This window comes from Pocillopora damicornis, chromosome 4 (assembly GCF_964200805.1).
Source record: "Pocillopora damicornis chromosome 4, jaPocDami1.2, whole genome shotgun sequence".
NCBI lineage: Eukaryota > Metazoa > Cnidaria > Anthozoa > Scleractinia > Pocilloporidae > Pocillopora > Pocillopora damicornis.
Window position 1 is genome coordinate 2362118 of NC_142673.1, and position 18126 is coordinate 2380243.

General features: G+C 39.4%; 4 protein-coding genes across 4 annotated transcripts; 3 read left to right on the forward strand and 1 right to left on the reverse strand.

Moving 5' to 3' along the window:
* Positions 1-343: 343 nt before the first annotated feature.
* Positions 344-4709, forward strand: LOC113681624 (uncharacterized). The gene is made up of 2 exons (XM_027198727.2): positions 344-468; positions 1926-4709. The coding sequence occupies exons 1-2, from the start codon at positions 429-431 to the stop codon at positions 4604-4606; spliced, it is 2721 nt and encodes a 906-aa protein (XP_027054528.2). The 5' UTR covers positions 344-428; the 3' UTR covers positions 4607-4709.
* A 1385-nt stretch (positions 4710-6094) lies between these two features.
* LOC113681632 (synaptotagmin-7) lies at positions 6095-7762 on the forward strand. The gene is made up of 2 exons (XM_027198736.2): positions 6095-6146; positions 6263-7762. Exons 1-2 carry the CDS (start codon positions 6141-6143, stop codon positions 7172-7174), a joined length of 918 nt encoding a protein of 305 aa, XP_027054537.1. The 5' UTR covers positions 6095-6140; the 3' UTR covers positions 7175-7762.
* Positions 7763-9661: 1899 nt separating this feature from the next.
* On the forward strand, positions 9662-15640 carry LOC113681629 (synaptotagmin-11). The gene is made up of 4 exons (XM_027198734.2): positions 9662-9881; positions 9984-10900; positions 12758-12893; positions 13279-15640. Exons 1-4 carry the CDS (start codon positions 9869-9871, stop codon positions 13593-13595), a joined length of 1383 nt encoding a protein of 460 aa, XP_027054535.2. The 5' UTR covers positions 9662-9868; the 3' UTR covers positions 13596-15640.
* LOC113681630 (indian hedgehog protein) lies at positions 14382-17916 on the reverse strand. The gene is made up of 4 exons (XM_027198735.2): positions 17737-17916; positions 16358-16816; positions 15682-15885; positions 14382-15355 (listed from the first exon to the last, which is right to left on the reverse strand). Exons 1-4 carry the CDS (start codon positions 17789-17791, stop codon positions 14826-14828), a joined length of 1248 nt encoding a protein of 415 aa, XP_027054536.2. The 5' UTR covers positions 17792-17916; the 3' UTR covers positions 14382-14825.
* Between the last annotated feature and the right edge of the window lie 210 nt (positions 17917-18126).

Genomic DNA, 18126 nt, shown 5'->3' on the forward strand with positions numbered 1-18126 from the left:
GGATTAAATAAATGCTTAAGTCTATGGATCCCTATTTCTCTAAACCTAAGATCAGTTTACAAAATTTTTGGAACATTTCTTGCGCAGTAACGCGCTTGATTTTTACCAGCTTTTTCTGGGAAAAAATATTTAAAGGTTTAGCTTGTATGGTTAAAATTCCTGAGATCAAATTAATGCTAGCCATTTATACAAAGAGATAATGCAATATCTGATAATTTTGTCTAACCTGGTGTCCCTGTGATCTGGTTTTCGTTTCATGCGGAGTAAAGCGATGTTCGTAAAATCTAGGGTTTTGACGTCACTGTTGTCATGACTGCGCTTGAGTTCACGCCATATGCGACGTCAACACGTGACCAGCAGAGGTGAAGTTCAAGTGGAAGATGCTGGAGGTGTTGATGGAAATTTCGACGGGATTGTTCCCTTAGATTATGGAAATACCGTCAAATGGAAGAACACAATATGCGTTGAGTAAGTAAAACCAAAACATGCTTTTGTCTTAAACACTGATCCGAAATTGGATAAATTGATTGTTACGAGCGGTGTTTGGGCTTATGTGTTTATGTACAGCATGGACATTTCGCAGGTCACAGGTGCATGTTTGCAAGCAATTTTTGTCTGTTAAATTTGATATTTTGTATAAAGTAAACTTTGCCAGGTAACAACTAAAATCCTTAAGCTTTAGTTTTGCAAGTCTATGCTATAAAACGGAACAAGGATACAGCGATAGGTTTTCTTGATAGCTCAAGGTACTGACGTTTTAATAACAACCAGCATTAGCAATATTTCAATCTCACGCTCTGACGGTTTTCTCTTAACACTGATAAAGAGCACTGCCTGAGTAGACAGAGGAGCAAGGGACATACCTGCCAACCAATTCGATGAATCATATTTTGGACGTCAGAACTTCAAAAATATGACTTTTCTTGTGTTCGTGAAAGAGTCTTTTTGGCTAGTTACGCCCTGTCCGAAGAGTAGTCATTCCCAAAGGGCGTGAACGTAGTTCATTGCATGGGACATCAAGAGAGCATACCATGAACTAATAACTATTAGGCGATATATAACTAAAAAGATCATTTAGTTTTTGCATTGGAATTGAAGCTTCATTTCTGATCGTTTCTAATCTGGTGAAGAAAAAGGAAAGTTATTGGAAACAATTTCTTTTCCCGCCTGGCACGACGGGTGGACTGACAGGTGGCAAAAATCATTATTTGTTTTAGAGGAGTGTCACCTTAATTTATAACTCTGTTTTTCTATGTTTCTATTTGTGATTTTGTTTTCGTTGGTAAAGAACGAAACCGGAATATATTAGAAATGATGAATAAATCTGATGCAAGAAAGTCATCGTTATAAATCTGGTTTCTTCCATTTCGACTCCAGATAGAATGACAAATTTTGTACCAAAAATTGTAACACATAACGCTAGTTACCGACGTGAAGTTTTAAGTATTATGAGAGCTTTTACGATAATTCGACATTAATTTTTTTCCTGGAACAATTACAAGGTAGGGGAGCCTCGTAATTAACGGTCAATCAGATAATTTGAGGGTAACCAATATTTATGAGCTGTTGTGAATTAAGAGATAAGAAATCCTTTGGGAAAATTTTCACAGCATTCCTTACTGGTTACCTTCTTCGTATTTAGGGTCCCATGGACAGAACTGAGATGATTCAGGATTCAATGATTTTTAAAAGCCTGCTTCATCTCGAGGCGGCACTTATTATTTCAATCTGAATATGCTTTTTTACAAAAAGAGCGGAATAAATTTTAGCCAACCTCTCTACAAAGAGTGAACTTCCATAAAACTTATTTTGCAGTGTATAATTCTAAATTTTGTTCAGAGGTTTATAAAATAGAAAACAAAAACTATCCTACTGACATCGATAGATTCTGAATTTTTTCACGTAACATATCTACTTTATTTCAGACCTTTCTGACCAGACCTCTGAGGAAACTGACGCCATACCTCAAGATAACTCAGCTGATATCAGCGCGTTCCTTCTCCCTGCTATTGGCGCGTTACTTATGCTCATTTTCGGCGGTATACTTTTTTCAAGCGGAACCGTCCCATGCAAAACCAAAAAAATGTCGGAGGATAAGTTTAAAAGAAAATTTGAACAAAAATATGGCCGACGGACGATTCGTTTTCATAACATACCGGAGAAAATCGCAAAAGAACCGTCCTCTGTGCTGCAGCAAGAAAACAACGACGTTGTGGATGCTGTAAGGAAAGAATACCAAGATTTACCGCAGTTCCAGCCAGTCAGCGGATTAGTTGGCAACATCGGGGGATTACTTGGGCAGACATGCGTAGTAAATATGTCTAAGGCGGAAGTCAGAGATACAGGTGTAAGTCCAATTCATTTCAACACAAAAGATTGCAAAAAGACTTCGCATCAAGACGTGATGGAATGTTTTAGCAGAGACGACCATGCACAAAGAAATCCCGCTGCATCCAGCGGAATTGGTACTGATTCTCCGGATAGTTACGAAGTCGATAGTTTAGAAAAGTATCCGATCAGTGAACATCATTCTTTAAGTTTCCACGAAGGAGAAATAAATGAGATACCCGGCAGGCATAAGACACCTCAGTTTGACTATGGAGTTTATGGTGGAGGACGAGCAAGTGTGCTCCAGTTAGAAAGTGCTCCTAGTACTTTATGTGTTAAAGGCTGCAATTGTTCCATACATGGGGCAGATGTTGAAAAAATGAGAACCTGTGCAGAGAAGCCTCGAGTTAACAAAACACAACTCACTTGGGGTGATATTGCACAAAGCTCAAATAAAACTCAGAATCATGGGAGCGAATGTGACGCATATACAGCGCACAGTGATGTGATAAAGCCTCAAACTCCAGGTGCGCAGATATCTGGATCTTTAACGTCAGAGAATATGAGAGAAATTAATAAAAGTCCACTGAGACGCATGGATTTGGAAAAGTGGCTAAACGATGTGGAAGAGTCCCGCAATGAAGGAGGGAAGATCAGCCCTTCGGCTATTGACTCTCCTGACGAGGAAATTGGAAGACCTTGGTGCGCAACTCATGAGAGGGACTGTCAATCGAGCCGGAGAAAAATGCGTGCACCACTTCAGGAAAGTTTACAGCTGTTGGCAAAACTGCAGGTTATTTCAGAAGATGATTTGCCTCTGGCTCAGAACTCAGTCCATCGTGGAGGTCGCCTAAGCTGCTTGCAAACGGTAAGGGCACCAGGCTCACTGTGTTTGGGTCCAGGTAGTTGCAAAGGGCATGGTGAGTTTCAGATGACCTCCAGCCAATCAAATAAGACAAATACGATAACTGCTGAAAATAGTTCTGAGTTTCTGAATGACGATCGTCAGCTTGTTACATCAAGAACTGAGCGCCTCGCGAAAGGTGGAAGACAGAGTACTTTAAATCTCCTTAGAGCGTCAAGTGCGATGTGTATTCATGGACCTTCGTGTAGAGTTCATTGCCAGAAAACGGGAGAAAAGTTTCCCTGCACACCTGAGAAAGGCTTTAAAGCGGCGTTACACTCTGAGCAAACAGAACTAAGAGGTGCCAGCATTTTGGGTGCTGTCCAAAGTGAAGAAGAAGATAGAGCGATCATTGAAACCACTGCAAGACAAAGTGAATTTGTGAACACGGATATCAGAGAGAATGAACTTCGAGGGGCGAGTATCTTTGGTGATTTCTGCTCTTTGAGAGATATGAACTTGAGAGGAGCGAGCAGCTTTGCTGAGCAACCTAAAAGAAAGTTCCATAGTGGTCGCAGTTGTGGCGACGAAGCAAACAATTTTCAAATAAACTTGGAAGAAAATAGGGGTGCAAGTTGCTTTGCACCGATCGATGAAAGTGTAGCGGATACATCAAGCGTGACACTAAGCTTCGCTGTGGAATCTGACACAGATAGTTTTTTTCCCGATAAAAACTCGAGGCAGAAGAAAAAGGTGGTTCTAAGTAACACTCTACATGACAACTTAGAAGTTAAAGATGCAAAGAAATACCCGACTGTGGATGGTAGAATCTCAACTGCTAATGCCTCAGAAAAAAAGGATGTTGGTCTTGTCCAAAGAGAACATTCAAAAAATTTTGATCAGCGAATTTTAAAAGTGGGTAAAGACACTCAAATAATGTCTACTCTTTTAAATGCACTTCGACGAGATGGTGAAAAGCGCAAACAGCAGCAAAATATCGACCAAGGATCCAATCATCTTACGAGTGACAAAGAAGCTTTAGTAGGAAATCTAAAAGTGTCTGTTTTGTACAAGAACGGTAATTCTGTCACCTCTTTGCTTTACGTCTCTATTTTGGGTCTTGAAGTTACTCTAAACAAAAATGTAATGCCAGAATGCGATGTTTACGTGAAAGTTTGCCTTTTACCAAAATTTTCAACATGGCAGCGTACAAGGACGGTAAACATCACGGACAGCTTTGTTTTGAGAGACCATTTTGTCATGTCTGGAGTAAAAGCAATGGATTTAGAAGAAGCTATCCTCAGATTTATGGTTGTGCGTTTGGGAGAGGACGACAAACCCTTTGCTCAGGTGGACGTGTCATTAGAGGAACTTAAGTCATGTGATAAATTCAAAAGGACTTATGTGCTGCGTGCGCCTACCGACAACGCATAGGATAATGGGACTTCTTAAAATGAATGAGAATTAATCGAGAAACTACTCTGTATATGACTAAAGGAAAAGAAAACCCATGATAACTCTCACTTTTAATCAAAAAGTGGAATACATTTTTTGTACCGGAAAAAGATCGATATTATTGTGACTTTTCTTATATTGGAAAGATATTATTAGATAGATCTCGGTTCGCATGAACACTTTGAAAGATTTAACCTCCATTTTTCAAATTTAAAAAAAAACCTGAAAATCGTCCACAATTCTAGTCATCTTGGCGACTTTTCTACCAAAATTTTCGTCACTTTGAAGCTTGTATTTCCTGGGAAGTATTAATTGATTTAAGATTTCCTGTCAATATACGTCTTACTATTTTTAACGACCTAAATAAATCCAATATGTCTTGACTGACCTACCTCCATTGAAGAAAAAACAGGTGCTTTATTTATGTACTTCTTGCGTGCCCAACAGAAGAGTGTTTACACTAGATAAAAACCTCCGCTTTCGGGAAACTTGGAAATAGGAATCTTTCAAACTGTTCTCATAAGAGATGGTTAATTAGCTTTGACAAAATTTAAATGCATTGGGTTCATTCGAAAAGAGGTCGATTAATTACCCCCCTAACACCAACTAAATAAATTTATTTCAGTTCTCTTAATTTGCGCCACAACGAAACCGAAAAAAATTCACAAGGCTTTCCTATTTTCGGCCTTTCAACAAACAAGCAGTTTACTCCAGTGTAGCTCAAACATTTGCTTTTTTTAATCATAATGTCTTTGTTTCCGAGAAGAATGTATCATTCACTCGACCCTGTGAAGTGACATAACCTCTATTATCTATTTCTCGCCTTAGAGAGAAAGCGCTCAAAAATATTATTTCGGCAGATGCTTCGGAAGGATAATTGCCATTTTGGATGGAATTTTGTTTTCAAAGGTTGAAAATAAAATCAATCAAGGAATTCACTGCAAGACGTCAAAAATCAATGAAAATCAACCCGAAAGATATCAAATCAACAAAAAGTGAGTAATGGTAGAGAGATGTTTACATGACATCGACTTTTAGAGCTCTGCATTAATGTATTGTGGTAGAATCTGGAACGCAAGAAGGGAAGAAAAAACAGATTGGCGGTCCAAAATACATAATTTAATATTGATCGAATAGTGGTTCATTATTCGAAGAGTAATCTAATTCATTTCAGCGTAAATATCGTTACTTGTGTGACGCAAAGAGAGTTGAGTGGCTTTGTAGTATTTTGCATAACAACAAACCCACGGCCAAATGGAACAAAATGTTACGCACGAGTGAATGCGGAACTTTGAAAGACGTGTATGATGGACAGATACAAATGCCTTTAATAAGTCTTATTTATATTCACAACTAATTTGCAAACGGTAATCGAACTACTCGACCCCGCGAAAAGTCCAAGTAAGCAGAGCCTTCGACACGTTTATGCATTAATAAGTTCCCGTTTGGTTGTGACTCGAGAAAGCAACGTTTTTTACTGCGGAAAAAGGAAGCATGACTTAAGAACGTTCAAATGACGGTACGTAGACACGGTATAGTTTAAAAGACTTTCAAACTTTGGCGTCCTTTTAAATCGCGGCAAGTTTTGAAGAATTTCTTATTTGACTGCCACTCATACTTTTTTTTTTCGGACAGGATCCCAACGTTCTTGGCGTTATTTTGGGGTCAGTTCTTGGTTTTCTGGCGGGAGCCATCGTAGTCTGTGTTGGATATTTTGTTTATACAAAACGATCGGGGACTTATAGTCCACTTTCACGGGATGTACGTGCGAAGATCGATTACTATTCCGCCTCAAATCCCGATGGCGCATTCCTCGCCGCCCAAACTCGACCAGTTCAAGTCCAACCAAATGTATATACGCTAGCAAAGTCTTCCGCAGAATCTTACCCGGAAATAACCGAACTAAACGATGGTGATCATCGGAGAATTCGCGTAACAAGGCCTTACGAAGCTGGCGCAATTGCTACCATCCCGGAGGACAGTGAGGACGTTGAAGACGGGAGCCCGCGAAGTCTTGAGAGAAACGGGTCGACCGGCTCAGACAAGCCAAAACTATCAAAACGAATGAGTTTACCCACCACCCTTAAATCTGATGGATTATTCAATCCTAACCCAGAAGAATTCTTAAAAAAGAAATTTTCATCAGAGGAGGAGGAATGTCGGCTTGAGTTCTCGTGTTTTTACGACACGGCCAGTCGTGAGTTACACATTACCGTAATTCAAGTTGTTGGGATTTCTACGCCAAACGAAAGTTTCTTACGCCCGCCTAGTTGCAGCGTTAAAATGCGCATATTACCCGAGATGTTGTCGTGGCAGTGGACACGCAGAATTTCACGTACTTCGAATCCTGCTTTCAACGAAACTTTCATCGTTCCTGGTTTTGTTCACAACAAATTACGAGAGTGCACTGTACACTTTGTGGTGTTGGATTTTGATCATGTGCAAGACACTGTTTATGTGATTGGGGAAGTAATCATGCCCTTGTCAGAACTACGAGCTAACAGACTAGAGAAGATTATCAAAAGAGTGAACCCGCTTGCTTTCTAAGTTTATTGAATAAATTTTTTTGCAATGAATTCTCTGACAATAACATGACGATCGGGGCGAAATGGAAATTAAACACAAACAGGAAAAAATTCCTTGTAAATTAAGCCCCTTTATTCGTACGCATTTAAGCGAAGCGTTTGAGGAAAGCTATCGGACTCATTTAAAAATTAAGTTTACAAACGAATCACAGCTGACTTACTAATTTAAAAGAGAGTGACGCATTGTTAAGATATATATTTGGAATATTGCGATCTTGACCTAGGTGGTATTTCGTAAATTCGTGAGAGATAGTAACTATTATTTACATATCATTGTCATTATAATTTTTTCTCGTCACCATAGGCATACGCATCCAACTGAAACGATTTGCCCCTTGTTATTAAGCAGGTTTACCATTTCATCCTCAAATACAGCAAGAAAAATTTTTGACCAGTGTTGGAATTGTTCGTAATATATTTAACACAATTTGTTTCGTTTTCAATACTGGTTTCTATAATTGTTTAAAAAGAATATCGTTCTAACTTGCATATATTAATTATTGGCGCTTTTTGTTTATTGGGTGGCAGCAAATAAAGTCGTGTTAAGTAATCTCTGACTTAGTGTGATTTTATGAAACCTTAATCCTGTATTTCATCGCTAATAATCCTACAAGTATGATAATTATGGTATTTTCACAATGAAAATGAAATAAGATGGGAAATCCGTGAAAATTGAGGGAGACATACAATCTTCGACTATTCACTATGAGCTGCTAATACAGCGATGTATTTCACTTGTGTTACGTGAGTGGAAACAGGAGTTTTTATGGCGGTTTGTGAGAATCCAGACAGACAACTGATTGACCAATTATGATATAGTGTATACTGCTGTGATAAAAAAATCGACCCGAGTTCCATTAAAAAATCCGAGATTCGGTCTCGCTTATCAGTCTAGTTAGACAGTCCTTCTCTTCTGAGAAAATCTGATATGAACCGCACAGGGATTAATATTTGTGTGGGGGAATCTGGGGAGAGAACAAATCTACTTTTGGTGCAAGGTTGGGACATCATGGAGCAGCCACTAATTGGCGCAAAAAGGCATATAGAGCGACTTTTCAAGGTCAAATTAAACGGTTAAAAAGTTTTGTTTGATATCATTCATTTTTTCCCTGTTTTGAAACTACTATGGCGATATGTGATTTGTAACAGGTCATCGGGCTGAAACAGACACATATTTGTCCAGAGCCGGCAAGGTCAGCTGTGGTTTACATAATTCCTCGAGCAATTATAAATAGAAAGTCATTATCAGAAGATGGAGAGCTTAACTGCAGTCATGTTTCAAAATATTCAGGTTCAATGGATAAATTAATCCATTGCGGAAGAAATCACACAATTGCTCTAAATTGAGTATATATTTGGCTGCAAAAACAAATCAATCGGTCACGCAGGCACGCAATCATCAAAAACCTGCTCAACTCCTATAAGATTTATGTACAAAATAATCATCCCTTGAGTTTAAAGGGGAAACTTTTCATTTATCTATAAACCCGTCAATTACTTAAAACTCTACACTGCATCTCCGAAAACATGTCAGATGAAATAGTGAAGGGAAACACACATAGTGATACAAGATGCGAGGATAAGGCGAAAGAGAAGGAATGGCGCTGAGTAAACACATGAAGAATATATTTGAACCAAACAGAAATTTATATTACTAGAAAATTCACCCCGATAACTCAGCTGTTCCATTAAAATAATTTCCCTTCTTAAGCTATGCATGACTAACATAGACAGGGAGAGGAGGAAAGTGAACCGGGAGGGCTCAAGAAGCCGCTCATGCAGACATTACTTCATACCCCCACCGATCACTAAGATTAGTACCGAGAGAAGCATTTTCCCTCTTATGGAATCAATATGCTGACGAGGAAACATTCGTGACAAGAATATGTTACCTCTTGAGTGGGAGCTGGGAAGTTTATCCATAATAGATATATGCGCAATCATCCCGCGAGAACATAAACAAAAGAATTTTGTTTGTTCAAACATTAACGTCACCGGAAAGCTGTTTGGGTGCTTCGTACATTTTCATTCTTTTCAGTTCCTATGTAGTCCTAAAAGCCCGCGTAACTTCACGATTTCGCCACTATCTCGCGCTAATTTGTGAACTCCAAATTAAATTATGTGAAATTTGAGACAGCTGGTATTTCCCAGTATTACCCTGTGTCTTTGACTCACGCAATAATCATAATCTCAACAAAATCAGAAATACCCCTATTTTCTCTTGTTTTAAGGGAATATAACTGTCAGTAAAAAAATTAAAAGCTTTTTCATTCGCTATTTCCAAAGGAAGTGAAAATTCGAAAGCGAAATGTATTCCTTACAAGGGATAATCTCGAGTATGTTCTCATCCGCAGACTTCCGGTTACTCCTTGCGTGACAGAAAGCATTGTGCTTTGAGAGATTCCATTGGTCGTATCCCAAACCGGAAGCAAGGTAGCTCATGGAACACGTAAAAACGAGAACATAATTTATTTTTGACTTGGTGACTTAGCGCGCGCCAATATTGCTTTCGAAAATATGACCGACTACAATAATTTTGAGACAAATATACTCACTTCAATCATGAAATATTTCTGTAGGTAAATTCCATGGAGCAGTGTTGGAGTAAAATTTGGGTTTCGATTCACCGATGGCCAGCCGTGTAGAAGTTTCCTAGATGGTTAATCAGGGTAAACTACTTCAATCTAACGTTTTGTTTCCAGTATCAGTGACAATATATTCGACTGATTTCAATAGTGCTTTAAACTTTCTGTTTTCCTTCTTTATTGTAGTTGTTTTGGCTGTTGGTTTGGGTTTAGTCGCCGGATTGGTTGTGGTCGTTGTTTATTTGCTGATACAGTATTTTCATCAACGCTCTTCAACAAATAATTACAAATACACCCAGCTGACATCTGATCCTACACTTCGCTCGCGGACAATAATCAACCAGGACATTCCACCATTCTATATTCCCCAGGCCGTCTCTGTTCCTCAACAACAACCGGCGATCGGAGAACTTCAACGAACTTGTAGTATTTCTAAAGAGGAGTATCGGCATGGCCATGCTCATCTGTCAGCGACAGTTCACAGTGTCAACGTGCGGCGCAAAGCGGAAGATGGAGGAGGCATACAGCTAGATGCAATCAACACTGGAACAATCTCGCCTCCGTCCATAACACCCAAATTGCCAAGAACCCCGAGGACACCGCGAAAAATTTCGCACCCACAAAAGCAATCCTCGAAAGAAAATCTCTCTATTCCGCAGCAAAGGAAAGTTGCGGTTCACAAGAAAAACCCAGAGATAAACTTGGGAAAACTTGAGTTTACCCTATATTACGATCAGTCTTTTCGTTTGCTGCAAATTTACGCAGCCCGTGGGATTAAGATAGTGATTCTGGGAAGCGCACATCCACCTGATATACATGTCGCTGCATCGATAGTTTTAAATGGCAAACAAATTTGGGAACAGAAAACTCGTGTGGTTAAGAAAACGAACGATCCGCAGTTTAATGAAAAACTGGAGGCGTACGGAATAACTCAAGGAAAACTTTCAGAGGGTATGTTACGCTTTCAGCTGTTGAATACTCAAACGAACACAGTTATCGGAGAAGTGGAGTACATTTTAAGAGATCTTCCGCCGAACAAGTTAACAACGAAAACTCTTCCCCTGGTTCCAGTTGAAATAGATGAAACAGAATGCCCCATCGAGGTATGTGTTTTGAAACTTCTTGAGCGCAGCTAATTACACAATATTGACTTATATTGCGTGACTATTTAATGTCAGTTTTTTATATCACCGATTTTAAAAAAATTCACAAAAGTCAAAATTTTTGACGAGTTCGACAAAATCTACAGAAGACCCAAGAAACATTCATTGTTGATCAAGATATCAGAAACAGACGGTAAAAATTAAGTTTATTTAAATGAACGGATGCTTGTATCATGTAAAATACCAGAAAGTTCCTCATTCCAATCTATTGAAATTTTTCAAAAGATTCCGTCAGTGTCACAGTTTGACGCGATGCTCTTTTGTTTAACTCCTCAATTTTGCTGTGTAATTTAAAAAAAACAACTAATTTTGGTTTTTGTAAAAATCTCGGATTTTGGTTTTTTCTAATGAATTGGAAAAACATACATTAACTATGCTCCGGATGAAAAGAGCCGGAACCCAAACAATCGAGGGAGACGATGACATTACGTCAGAAAGGCGACAAACTTGACGCCGCGACGTAGATGATAAATTTTCCTTCTTCATATAGCTTAGAAACATCTTAGACTTTTTCCCATGTGACAAAATTAAATAATTCCACACTTCCTTATTTTTCATTTCTTTCCCTCTCAGTTCTCAGGTAGTGATTCATACTCCTATGTTAAAACTTTTCCACACGGTTCATGATCGATATCGCCGTTGTGCTGACGCAAACTGGTCGCTAAATTTGGGTTGTTAGGAGTTGATTTAAGCGATATAGGTCTGGAGCACGTTGAGAGGCTTGTGATAATTGCAAAGTTTGTCGACGGTAGGGATGCTGACGCAATGCATTAAAAAAATAGAAATTTCATCAACACAATATTTTACAATGGGGGGGTTGTTCACCAGCGTCTGAATGAAATTTAGGAAGATATTAGGGATTATATAAAATACACATTTTAAACTCCCCCCTCCACTCTTGTTAAGTCCTTGTACGAATGCAGCAGCTGTTTTATTCACAGCAGCGACAAAAAAAAGAGAACTTAGCAGAAAATTTTTGATACGAGGACAGCAACTGAAAAAGGATAAAATTAATTCTTACGCGCTTGACGCTGATGGTTACGAGCGACTGTGAAAGGGTCGTCTTAAACTAAATTGGGAGGACCATAAAGGTGGAGAAAGAAGTTTTGTCTTCTGGTTGCGGTCTGAAGAACATTTTCCTTTACGGAAACCTCATGACCTACAATTGAGCGCTTTTTTGGGCTCGCTTTTATTTCGGGAACATAACTGGGAGAAGCAAAAACCATCGAGTCCAAGCCACTTAGGTAGCCGCTTTTGACAGTCAAGTGTTCGCTTCCGTTGAGTCTAACAAGCTCACTTTTTACATCGGATTGATAAATGTCTCGGCTGGTTTTTAGTTAATCTCATCCGTCAATATTTCAGGCAGAGACGCACTCCAATGTTTTGAGTTCATGATGTCAGGCAGAAACAGATTTCACCATTGCAATCACATCTTAGTTATCGAAAACGGACAGCTATACAGCTATAGTCTGTGCATGCGTGGCCATAGTAGAAGGGGAAGCGAAAGAAGAGAATGAGCTTCGCCCTTAAAGTAATTTTGCCCTCTCCATCCTCTCCCCCCTCTCTACATCACCTTTTCTACGTTGGCCGTGTAGGCATGGAAAGCAACGACTAAGCATTTGTATCGACCCCCCCCCCCCCCCCTTTGACAAGAAAACGGCCCCTAGGCAAAAGTTTTCGGAACTCTAACTTTTAATTAATGCAACTAAGTAAACCATGGAGAAACTCGAGAGGGTCGTCCATCATTGACCTTTGTTATAACCTTCCTTATCTTTTTCTGACTTTGTTTGTTTTCAGGAAGAAGTTGAAGATTTATCCTCTGAGCTTGGCGAGCTATCGATTTCTTTGTGTCACAACCCGACCGATCAAAAACTAATGGTGAAGGTAAACTGTGCCAGGGGCTTACGACAGATTACAAAGGACGGGAGACTAAGTGAGTAGCCCTTCCAGATAACAACAACAAAAACAAAGTATATAAATAAATAAGAGAAAGAAAGATAATAAAACAAGATAATTTTTTTACAAACTCTCTCCACCATAACGAATGATTAATAACTTCTTAGATTATTTTCATGGATGATATATCGGAGTTTTCCCATATGTTGAAGCACAAAGTATCAAGAAAAATGCTCGATTAAGACAATCAATTGTACATTAAATGAAAATGGTTGAATTTTTTAGATACCTTATTTAATTGCAATGAAATATCGTTGTGCAGTTCGATCGACATGTCCTTTCGGCTCGCCAAACACTGTTCAAAAACTCTTGGTTTGGGTAATAGCGTACAGTTAACGTCGACTATCGGTATCTTTTTTCAGATCCATTTGTGAAACTAGATCTCACCTTCTGTGGACGGAAGCTTAGCACTCGGACGACAAAAACTGCTCATAACACCAAAACACCAAACTTCAGCGAAATGTATGTGTTCGATGTGGACTCAGACAAACTGCCTCAGATCACGCTGTTCTTCAAGGTTAAGCATCGTGGTAGAGTGCGTGACGTCCCCTTGGGCACGGTGCATCTTGGGTATTGCGTGAATGTCGAGAGCGAATACAAACACTGGGAACAAGCCATGGAAAAGCCTCACCTTGAAATAGAGCAATGGCACACTCTCCAAGAGTATTTTATTGAATGATTGAATTTCTTCGTCCCTCGACAGTGAGATGAATTACACTGAAACTTGTAAAATAGACTTAATTGAATTTATTTGGGTGAAATATGTATGGCCTGCGGGAGAGCTGGGTAGAATCTAGATACCGCAGGGAAAATTTTTAATAATGAAATAATCAGGTGGCAAAGCTTACAAAATGCCTTTTCCGTTTTTTATATTTTGCTCTGAAAGAGAAAATTTCGTATCATAATCATAATTTTAGCTTCTCAGAGCACACGCGCACGAACAAACATGAAGCGTGCATGTCATCAATTTTCTTCCAGCCTGAACGGAAAAGTCGCCTTAACGTGAATGAAAAGGACTATCTGGTTCCTTTGAGCCCTTTGGGAAGAGGTTAAATCAGCGTAACCCTTTTAAATTATACAGAGTGTATTTGCAAGGAGGAGAATGCTAATATGTGATTTAATCTCTTTTTGGAAAATCATCCGTGAAAAGAAATCTATTTTGGTATGTAAGGGAGTTACTCGGTTGAGTGAAGTATTTTATGCAAAATGATTGAACTATCTTTACTTTGTTCATTAAAAAAAAAAACAGAAAGAAGGAAAAAAAAACTTCGTAGATATGACGCGATCCTTTCACTCCTTGCCGTTAAAAGAGGCTCATAATATAGTGGCGAGTTTTTTTTTTATCTAATTTACAGTCATTAGTACAAACGATGACAATTCGTAATACACTGTTATGGCCAATAAAGTTTATCAGCACTGTGATAAACTGCGTCCCCCTTTTGGTTCAAAGAGTAAATCCATCTGGCGACGGGATTACATTTTCATTTATTTACAGTAACAGGAAAGTGCATTGGGAATCCTTCTGTGACGCATGAGATGAACGATTTGTAACAACATTTCCATGAAATATTAATTGACCTTTCTCATGTAACAGACCGTTTAAATATAGATGAAGTTTCTACCCTTACTTTCTGGCGTAAATTACCAAAATCTTGCCAAAGGTACTGAGAAATATATTACTAAAACAATAAATAAAAACCACTTGTCCTCGTTTTTAGAAATGACATCTTAAACTTGGACTGTACGTCTGTATGAGTGGTAAACTGCAATACCACAACACCGCTTTTTTCTCGCTTTCACGCTGCCTCCTAATCAATGTGCTGCACGTTTATTTATAAGCTTTTTTTTACGGTTACTAACACTGTCCCTTGATCCATCTCGCTTAGCTATTTAGAAAAAGAAAGTCCACTCAGATATTCTGGTGATAAACTGATGTTATGGTATTGTCTTTCCCCGCAGTCTCTTCGCCTTCAGGTCCTTGATAGAACTTCTCTTTTCCAAGGATTCGCAAGCCAATGGGACGCAAGACTTGTTTAAGGTACCCATGAACGTTCAAGCCTCTTGCTCCTAGCGTTTGAGGGGCCATGTTGTAAAAGCTCTTCAGTGGGGACATGAGAGAATCAGCCAAATCATGATCCACAATGTCAGCGTAACACGATACCCAAACACCGTCCACGATTATGGTCCCTTCTTGGGTAACTGGTGCAAAGGCACCAAATCTTTCAGCCGTCGAGACTGACATAACCTTCCTTGCAATAGGAGCATGGTACGTTGGAACGTGAACGAGGATGTAGTCACCTGGTTTGATTTGGGATGCATGCACCGAGCGATAGGTATTCTCTCCCAACTTCGCACTCACAGGTCGGAACTCGAACACAAGATGAGCCTCACTGAGAGTGAGCTTGATGTAGTCTTCAGTAGTGATGGTGTAATAATGACCTGTGTAGGGAAGAAAATTTGAGCTGTATCTGTATCTTAAAAGTTTTGTCCTTGAGAGTCTTTTCAAATACAAGTCTCCCAGGACTTTTATTAGTACCAAAATAATACTGGTTCTGTAGCAAAAGAGAAAAAAAAACAGAATGCAATTGGTGATTAAATCTAAAATATGAGAATTTGGAAGCCAATCAGATTACAAGGATAACCAGTGATCTCCAAGTAAATGTAATAACGGCAAACACCTTGTCAAGGAGAACTTAAAAATAAATAAAAAGTTTAGGAGACAAATACAAAGATGTAGAAATAATTTATTCAAGTGTACCACCTACCCTTGTGGTCAGGCGCTTGATCCAAGAAGGTAACCACATGACTAAAGACAACTTCGCCACCCCTAGAAAAGGTCTTGACTGTGTCTCCAATGGCGAGCTCACTGATGGGAATCTTCTTCCCAGATCTGACCTCTACTTTAGCTTTCGAAGGGAAGCATGTTCCCCCGCCTGATTGCTTAACGTTGACGTCGATTACACAGCCATCTGATAAAAAGGGGAAAGATTCATTAGCTAATTTACTTAGGGGTTTGACAAGCTATAAGCCTTGAACCGTAATTTGCTTGATGAGGAAATTTCGACGGAATCAACTTAGATGGACGGGTTAGGAGACAGACTTTTCCTTAGGATTTGTTCACTGATATGGGTAGCTATTTAAATGATTAGAATTGATACCAAATATGTTTTCGATAGCAGGGGTCGAAACCACCAATACTTAAAGAACATTTCTGCGTCAGGTTTGCTCCCGATATTCTATTCCCAAACTGTAAATGCCCATCTAATTATCTCGTACCCAGACCACGTACGGCCAACCGAGGCAAGCTTTCAAAGGGGAGGGCTCCTCGGCTAGGGTCAGGTCAGCAAGGATAGTCTACATGATAAAATCATTCAGCTCAGGCACTCTAATTGATTAAATCCCTAAACCCTAATGTTACTCCGACGTGCATCTTCCACTTACCTGTAGGAGCAGGCCACAGTTGAGCAGATATGAAATTTTTGTGTTTTAGGACACCTTTTGCTTGATGAAATCCATTCCCGTCCCATAGCAGAACGCTACAATCTTTGCTGTCATCTCCATCTTTGATGTCAACGAACATTATTCCCACTTGCCCTCGAAAAACTGCGGTATTGTTAGATACAATAGGCTTACCAAATTCTTCCTTGAGGTACTCTAACAGAGGTGCTCGTTCATAGAAATAATGGTAGCCTTTCAGACCTTTCTTGCTTCCGTTCCTTTCTGTTGTGACGTTTAACACGGCGCTCATGCGCAATATGCATGTGGCGTTTGGATAGAATTTGAGCTCACCACTGTCTTCTGGGAAAAGGTACTCTTCAACATTCAAGCGGTTGTAAATCCCTCCATAATTTTTATCGCCAAGATACATTTTTTGAAGGATGGAGAAAGATGGCAGCATTTCTGTAGATGCAATGAAAGTGTTAATGTCTTGAGACCGTAAAACTTTACACTTCTTACACACATATGTTTACATATTCATCGTGTAATAGAATTCACTTTGCTGCGGCCATAACCTCGGTTCGAAATAAAGAGAGCACAGCGGGGCTCCTAGTCAAAGAACTTAAAAATTTTCCCGCGCAGATCTCCTCATTTGAAAGGGATGTGGGATTTAATTGGCGTTCGTTGAAAGAAATGAAACAGGCACTTCTCCGAAAAAACCGATTAAGTTTCCATCGGCCGGCTGCTTTTTTCGCATCTAATACATCTCTTTGATTTCAGTAAAAGACGGCAGATTAGTATACGGAACCAGGCAGTGTATATTCATACAAAGTATTGGTATCACGAGACAATGGACATAAAAACTTGTCTTTATATCATGGTGCGGATACCGAATTACGAGATCGCCAGAAAGTCCTCCCGTACCATTAGCCCTCAATGAAAATGGAACCACCACGAAAGTAACTAAATTGCGCATATGGAAAAATGAAAAAAAGCAATGCAGTAAGGTACAGTTAAAAGCATGTTAAAAACGTTTCCTGAGCGAAAGACTGTAGAGACGTCATTGTGATATCTAAAGATGCAGCACGGAAGAGCAAAAATTTTAGTTAGCTTCAAAACTTAAGTTGGTGTATTGTATAAGGCTTCCTGAGCCTAACTTATTTCGCATGAATAGTAGGTGGTGTCCTTATTTTAAAAACTAAACCCTCTAGGTCACAGTGGTGAATAGCAGGATTACAAGACCCCGCGAAAGGCTTAATCGGGCTTAGTGATGTTTACATAAACCCCGCTGTGTATTACTAACTATGCGGCTGCCAACATCCACACTTAACGGAGCAGATCAAACCGCCACAAATAGAGCATACAAGGATACTAATACTTACTGGTAAAGGCCACCGGAATATTAAGCACAAGGAGTATCGCCACCATCACCTTCATGTTAGCCTCTTTTGTTTTTTCCTTCTTAGGCGGAGAAACGAACGAACTGCAAACAAACTCTTACAAATGCTGAAATGAGCTTTGAACATTGGCAGCGCTGTGTCATACTTGGAAACGTTCATAAATTATTAAGGAAGAATGGTCTGTTTTCGTGCGGTTCCCCATAGCATCGCAGGTGGCTTTATTTATCTTTCGGGCAAACGAAAAAATACGTTTTGCATTTCGTGAATGTTTCCCTTGGAATAGAGGTTAATGGGAGTTGTCCGTTTTCAAATATTCTGCCAGGGACAACAAATGTTTCGTCATTAACACCTAAATTGTGCTTTATTTATGGA